The sequence below is a fragment of the Aphelocoma coerulescens genome, unplaced genomic scaffold, assembly GCF_041296385.1.
Source record: "Aphelocoma coerulescens isolate FSJ_1873_10779 unplaced genomic scaffold, UR_Acoe_1.0 HiC_scaffold_143, whole genome shotgun sequence".
Lineage (NCBI taxonomy): Eukaryota > Metazoa > Chordata > Aves > Passeriformes > Corvidae > Aphelocoma > Aphelocoma coerulescens.
In genome coordinates, this window is record NW_027183494.1 from 459,761 (window position 1) to 467,751 (window position 7,991).

Sequence of the window (7,991 nt, forward strand, 5' to 3'; positions counted from 1 at the left end):
CCGGGGTCTGCAGCCCCCGGGGGCTGGGGGGCGATGGCGGGAAGGGCGGCGGCGCTGCTCGTGGCCGTGCTGGGCGCGGGGGCCGCGGGGCTGAGCCTGGAGCCGGTGGTCTGGCACACGGGGAACCGGCGGTGAGCGCGGGGGGGGGGCCGGGGAGGGGGGAGTGGGGGGGCTGAGGGGGGCTGGGGGGGCTGGGGGGAGCGGGGGGTCTTGGGGGGGCTTAGGGGGTTGGGGGAAAGCGGGGGGTCTTGGGGGAGTCTTGGGGGGACTGGGGAGAGCCGGGGGTCTTGGGGGGGCTGAGGGGGTTGGGGGGGAGCGGGGGGTCTGGGGGAGAAGAGGAGTTGGGGAGGAGTGGGGGGCCTGAGGGGGTCGGGGGGAGTGGGGGGTCTTGGGGGGCTGAGGGGAGCGGGGGGTCTGGGGGTTCTTGGAGGGGCTGGGGGGAGCCGGGGGTCTTGGGGGCTGAGGCGGTTGGGGGGGAGTGGGGGGTCTTGGGGGGGCTGAGGGGGTTGGGGGGGAGTGGGGGGGTTGGGGGAGCGGGGTTCTGGGGGGTCTTGGAGGGGTTGGGGGGGAGTGGGGGGTCTTGGGGGGGCTGAGGGGGTTGGGGGCGCTGGGGGGAGCAGGGGTTCTGCGGGAGAAGGAGAGTTGGGGAGGAGCGGGGGGTCTTGGGGGGGCTGAGGGGGTCGGGGGGAGGGTCTGGGGGAGAAGGGGAGTTGGGGGGGGAGGGGATTGAGGGGGTCTTGAGGAAATTTGGGGGTTCGCAGGGCTGGGGGGGAGCAGGGGGTCGAGGGGGTTGGGGGGAGTGGGGGGTCTGGGGGGGCTGAGGGGGGTTGGGGGGTGTCTGGGGGAGAAGGGGAGTTGGGGGTCCGGGGGGTTGGGAGGGAGCGGGGGGTCTTGGGGGGACCCAGGGGGCTGAGGGGGTCTCGGGGGGTCTTGAGGGGATTTGGGGGTTCGCAGGGCTTGGGGGAGCAGGGGGTGTGGGGGAGGGGTTGGGGGGGTCTGGAGGGGAAGGGATTTTGGGGGTCCGGGGGGTTGGGAGGGAGTGGGGGGTCTTGGGGGGCTGAGGGGGTTGGGGGGTCTGACGGGGGGGTCTGGGGGGTCTTGAGGAACCGGGGGTCTCGAGGGGATTGGGGAGTTCTGGGGGGGGGTCTTGAGGGATCTGGGGGGTTCTGGGGGGGTCTTGAGGGATCTGGGGGGGTCTGGGGGGTTCAGGGGGGGCTGAGGGGAGGGGGGGGGTCGGGGGAGTCTTGAGAGGGTGGGGGGGGGTCCTGGGGGCAGAGGGGACCCGGGGGGACCCCGGGGGTTTGGGGGGGTCCGGGGGGGCTTTTGGGGGGGTCTGGAGGGAGTCGGGGGGGGCTCTGAGGGGGTCTTGGGGGGTGTTGGGGGTGTTGTCACCCCCCCCCCCGGGCCACACTGGGGGATGGGGACACGGGGGTGACACCGGTGCGTGCGTGTGTGACACCGGGTGTGACGCTGTTGGTGTGTGGGTGACACCGGGTGTGACGCTGACGCTGTTGGTGTGTGGGTGACACCGGGAGGGTGGGGGTGACACGTGGGGGGAGGGACACCGGGAGGAGGGGTGACAGCGGGTGACACTCTGAGAGGTGACACTGCAGGGGTGACACGACAGAGCCGTGTGTGACACTGGGTGACACCGTGAGGGTGACACCGTGGCTGTGTGTGGGACACTGTGGGTGACACCGGGTGACACCGTGAGGGTGACACAGTGACACTGTGGCTGTGTGGGTGACACTGTGGGTGACACCGTGACACCACGGCTGTGTGGGTGACACTGTGGGTAACACCAGGTGACACCGTGAGGGTGACACAGTGACACCGTGGCTGTGTGGGTGACACTGTAGGTGACACCGTGAGGGTGACACTGTGGCTGTGTGTGGGACACTGTGGGTGACACCGTGAGGGTGACACCGTGACACTGCAGCTGTGTGGGTGACACTGTGGGTGACACCATGACACCATGGCTCTGTGGGTGACACTGTGGGTGACACCGTGAGGGTGACACTGTGAGGGTGACACCGTGACACCGCGGCTGTGTGGGTGACACTGTGGGTGACACCATGAGGGTGACACCGTGAGGGTGACACAGTGACACTGCAGCTGTGTGGGTGACACCGTGAGGGTGACACCATCACACCATGGCTGTGTGGGTGACACTGTGGGTGACACCGGGTGACACCGTGAGGGTGACACAGTGACACTGTGGCTGTGTGGGTGACACTGTGGGTGACACCGTGAGGGTGACACTGTGGCTGTGTGTGGGACACTGTGGGTGACACCGGGTGACACCGTGAGGGTGGCACTGTGACACTGCAGCTGTGTGGGTGACACTGTGGGTGACACCATGACACCATGGCTCTGTGGGTGACACCGTGAGGGTGACACTGTGAGGGTGACACCGTGACACCGCGGCTGTGTGGGTGACACTGTGGGTGACACCGTGAGGGTGGCACTGTGACACCGTGGCTCTGTGGGTGACACTGTGGGTGACACCGTGTGGGTGACACTGTGGGTGACACCATGAGGGTGACACCGTGAGGGTGACACTGTGACACTGCAGCTGTGTGGGTGACACTGTGGGTGACACCGGGTGACACCGTGAAGGTGACACAGTGACACTGTGGCTGTGTGGGTGACACTGTGGGTGACACCATGAGGGTGACACCGTGAGGGTGGCACTGTGACACGGCAGCTGTGTGGGTGACACTGTGGGTGACACCATGACACCATGGCTCTGTGGGTGACACCGTGAGGGTGACACTGTGAGGGTGACACCGTGACACCGCGGCTGTGTGGGTGACACTGTGACACCGTGGCTGTGTGGGTGACACTGTGGGTGACACAGTGAGGGTGACACCGTGAGGGTGACACCGTGACACCGTGGCTGTGTGGGTGACACTGTGGGTGACACCGGGTGACACCATGAGGGTGACACTGTAACAGCATGGCTGTGTGTGACACTGAGCGTGACGCTGTCACAGTGAGGGTGACACGGCGGGGGTGGGTGACACACTGAGCGGCTGTGGCACCGTCACGGGGAGGCGGCACTGGGTGACACCCGGGGTGTGTGATGGTGACAGCCACACGGTGACAATCACAGGGTGACAATCACAGGGTGACAATTGCAGGGTGACAGCCAGAGCCACACGGTGACAATCACAGGGTGACAATCACAGGGTGACAATCACACGGTGACAGCCACACGGTGACAGCCACATGGTGACAATCACAGGGTGACAATCACACGGTGACAATCACACGGTGACAGCCACATGGTGACAATCACATGGTGACAGGCACACAGTGACAATCGCAGAGTGACAATCGCAGGGTGACAATCACAGGGTGACAGCCAGAGCCACACGGTGACAATCACAGAGTGACAATCACAGGGTGACAATCACAGGGTCACAGCCACAACCACAGAGTGACAGGCACATGGTGACAATCACCTGGTGACAGGCACACAGTGACAATCACAGGGTGACAATCACACGGTGACAGCCACAGGGTGACAATCACCTGGTGACAGGCACACGGTGGCAATCACAGGGTGACAATCACACGGTGACAGCCACAGCCAGACGCTCTCCCCCCCTTGGGTGCCCCTGGCCCCGGGTCCCCCCTGCTGCGTCCCCTCCCCCCCCCCCCGGCCCCCCACAGAGCGGGTGGGGGAGGCGCAGCGGCGCCGTTGCCACGGTGACAACAACGGCTGCCCAACCCCGCGGGGGGGAGCCGGGGTGCCTGACGGGGGTGTCACCGTGTCCCCAAGTCTGGTACTGTGTCACCCTCCTGCGGTGTCACACGGTGTCACTCCTGTCGTGGTGATGGTGTCACACGTCCCTGCTGTGTCGACGCGTCACTGTGTCACCCCCGCTGTGTCACCCAGCCTGGGACAGTGTCACACATCCCCGTGTGTCACACACACACACACACAGTGTCACACACACAGTCACACACACAGTGTCACACATCCCCGTGTGTCACACACACACACACAGTGTCACACATCCCTGTGTGTCACACACACACACGCAGTGTCACACACACAGTGTCACACACCCAGTGTCACACACACACACACACTGTCACACACACACCCAGTGTCACACACACACAGTGTCACACACACACACAGTGTCACACACACAGTGTCACACACAGACACACTGTCACACACACACACCCAGTGTCACACACACACACTGTCACACACACACCCAGTGTCACACACACACAGTGTCACACACACACACAGTGTCACACACCCAGTGTCACACACACACACACTGTCACACACACACACACAGTGTCACACACACACACACACAGTGTCACACACACACTGTCACACACACACACACACAGTGTCACACACACAGTGTCACACACACACAGTGTCACACACACACCGTGTCACACACACACCGTGTCACACACACACAGTGTCACACACCCAGTGTCACACACACACACCCAGTGTCACACACACACACACACCCAGTGTCACACACACACACACACTGTCACACACACACACAGTGTCACACACACACACAGTGTCACACACCCAGTGTCACACACACACCCAGTGTCACACACACACACACAGTGTCACACACACACTGTCACACACACACACAGTGTCACACACACACAGTGTCACACACACAGTGTCACACACACACACACTGTCACACACACACACACACAGTGTCACACACACCCAGTGTCACACACCCAGTGTCACACACACACACACACACACTGTCACACACACACACACACTGTCACACACACACACTGTCACACACACACACACACAGTGTCACACACCGTCACACCCCTCGCAGTTTCCTGGCGGCCGGTGGCTACGTGCTGTACCCTCAGTGTCACACACCCAGTGTCACACACACACCCAGTGTCACACACACACAGTCACACACAGTGTCACACACACCCAGTGTCACACACCCAGTGTCACACACACACACACCCAGTGTCACACACACACAGTGTCACACACACACACAGTGTCACACACACACAGTGTCACACACACACACAGTGTCACACACACAGTGTCACACACACAGTGTCACACACAGACACAGTGTCACACACCCAGTGTCACACACACACACACTGTCACACACACACACACAGTGTCACACACACACTGTCACACACACACACACACAGTGTCACACACACAGTGTCACACACACACAGTGTCACACACACACAGTGTCACACACCCAGTGTCACACACACACCCAGTGTCACACACACACACAGTGTCACACACCCAGTGTCACACACACACCCAGTGTCACACACACACACACACTGTCACACACACACACTGTCACACACACACACAGTGTCACACACACACACACACAGTGTCACACACCGTCACACCCCTCGCAGTTTCCTGGCGGCCGGTGGCTACGTGCTGTACCCTCAGTGTCACACACCCAGTGTCACACACACCCAGTGTCACACACCCCGTGTCACACACACCCAGTGTCACACACACACAGTGTCACACACACCCAGTGTCACACACACACACACTGTCACACACACACACACACACCCAGTGTCACACACCCAGTGTCACACACCCCCCCAGTGTCACACACACACACACCCCCACTGTCACACACACCCCGTGACACCGTCACCCCCCTGGCAGTTTCCTGGCGGCCGGTGGCTACGTGCTGTACCCTCAGTGTCACACACCCAGTGTCACGCACACAGTGTCACACACACACACAGTTTCACACACACACAATGTCACACACACACCCAGTGTCACACAGTCACACACACAGTGTCACACACACACACACAGTTTCACACACACACAATGTCACACACACACACACACAGTGTCACGCACCCAGTGTCACACACACCCAGTGTCACACACACCCAGTGTCACACACACACACAGTGTCACACACACACACCCCCCCCAGTGTCACACACACACACACACCCAGTGTCACACACACACACCCCCACTGTCACACACACCCCGTGACACCGTCACCCCCCTGGCAGTTTCCTGGCGGCCGGTGGCTACGTGCTGTACCCTCAGATCGGCGACCGCCTGGACCTGGTGTGCCCGGGGGGCGCGGCCTACGAGTACTACAAGCTGTACCTGGTGGGGGGGGGCGCAGGCGCGGCGCTGCCAGGTGCCCCCCGCCCCCACCCTGCTGCTCACCTGCGACCGCCCCCAGCGCGACGTGCGCTTCACCATCAAGTTCCAGGAGTTCAGCCCCAACCTCTGGGGACACGAGTTCCGCCGCCAGCACGACTATTACATCATCAGTGAGCCGTGACGTCAGCGCCGCCGGGGGGCGGGGCGGGGAGGGCGGTGACGTCATGGGGGGGGGAGAGGGGCCGGGGGGGGGGGGATGGGGGGTGATGGGGGTGGGGAGGTGGAAATGGGGGGGGGGGGGGGGGTTGGGGGTGGGTGTTGTCGTCGCGGGTGGTCCCTGGTGACGTCATGAGGGCGTTTCGGCGTGACGTCACCGCGGTGGTGATGTCATCGGCAGCGGGGTGATGCCGTGGGGAGGCGACAGCGGGATAGGACGGGAGTGACGTCACTGTGACGGCATCGGCGCCTGACGCGGCGGGGGGTGTCATGGGGAAGCCCTGACGTCACGGGGGAGGCGATGACGTCACCGAATGACGTCACGGCCCCCTCCTTCCCCCCCCCCCCCTTCCGCAGCCACCTCGGACGGGACCCCCGAGGGGCTGGAGAATCGCCAGGGCGGGGCCTGCCTGACCCGGGCCATGAGGGTCACCCTGCGCGTGGGACAGCGTGAGTGACCCCTCCCCTCCCCCACCCCGCCCCCACCCCTCCCCCACCCCACCCCTCACCCTCCCCTCCCCCCCCCCCCCCAGGCCCCGGCGCGGAGCCGCCGCTGGACCAGGACGGGACAGGTAAAGGTGGGGGGGAGGGGCAAGGGGGGGAGGGGGGGGGGGGGCTTTGCCCACCTGAGCCCTCCCCCCTGACCCCCCCTCCGCCATCCCCTCCCCCCCCCACCCAGACTCAGCCAATCAGACGAGCCCGCCCGGGCCGGGCCCGCCCCCCGCGCGGGGGGGGGCGGTGCTGGGGGGCGCGGGGGGAGGGGCGGCGCTGCTGGCGCTGGTGGGGGCGGGGGGGGCCCTGTGGTGGTGGCGGCGGCGCCCCCGGAGACCCCCCAAAACCCCGCGGGGTGGGGGAGGGGCGGGGGGAGCCCGGCCCCGCCCCCACGGCCCCGCCCACCCCCTGCGCGAGCTGCCCCTCCCCCCCGCCGCCCCTCCCCCCCGCCTACTACAAGGTATGAGGATGGGGTGGGGAGGGGGGGGGGAGGGGCGGGACCCCAAAAAAAAGGGGAGAACCCCCCCCCCCCAAAAAAAAAACCCCAGAAGGACACGCCCCGCCCTGAAGCCCCGCCCCCCTCGGGGCGAAGCGGGTGAAGGAGCCCAAAAAAGGGAGGAATTTGCCCCAAAATGAATCCGCGGGGGGGGGGGAGGGGGGGGAGAACGCCGGGAGCCGGTGGGCGGGGCCTCAGCAAGGGGTGGGGCTTGGCCGGGGGGCGTGGCCCGGAGGGGGCGGGGCCCTCCCAAGGGGCGTGGCCTGAGCCACGTGTCCCGGCACGTGGGAGGGGCGTGGCCTGTTTGGTGGGCGTGGCCTCCGGGGTGGGCGTGGTCTCACCAGGGGGGGCGGAGCTTCAGCGGCTTTGAGGCGTCACCCCCGGGAAAAGGGGCGGGGCTCGGAATTGCTGCGCTCCCATTGGCCACCCATAAGCCCCGCCCACCCCTGGGGGGCGTGGTGGAGCTCTTTGGCCACGCCCCCAAAAGGCAAAGGGGGCGGGGGCTTTTTTCCCCCCCCTCTCACAGCAACATGGTGGCCGCCGTCCCGACGTGCCGGAAGTGACGTCACGGCGACGGGGGAGGCGGGACTTCCTGCGTGA

At 64.9% G+C, this 7,991-nt stretch overlaps 1 protein-coding gene across 1 annotated transcript; it reads left to right on the plus strand.

The window, feature by feature from the left end:
* Positions 1-33: 33 nt before the first annotated feature.
* On the plus strand, positions 34-7,991 carry LOC138100815 (ephrin-B3-like). Its single transcript, XM_068998677.1, is given in 7 exon segments — positions 34-131; positions 6,088-6,195; positions 6,197-6,357; positions 6,761-6,853; positions 6,937-6,975; positions 7,083-7,250; positions 7,918-7,991. Coding segments are annotated over 7 exon segments (741 nt in total).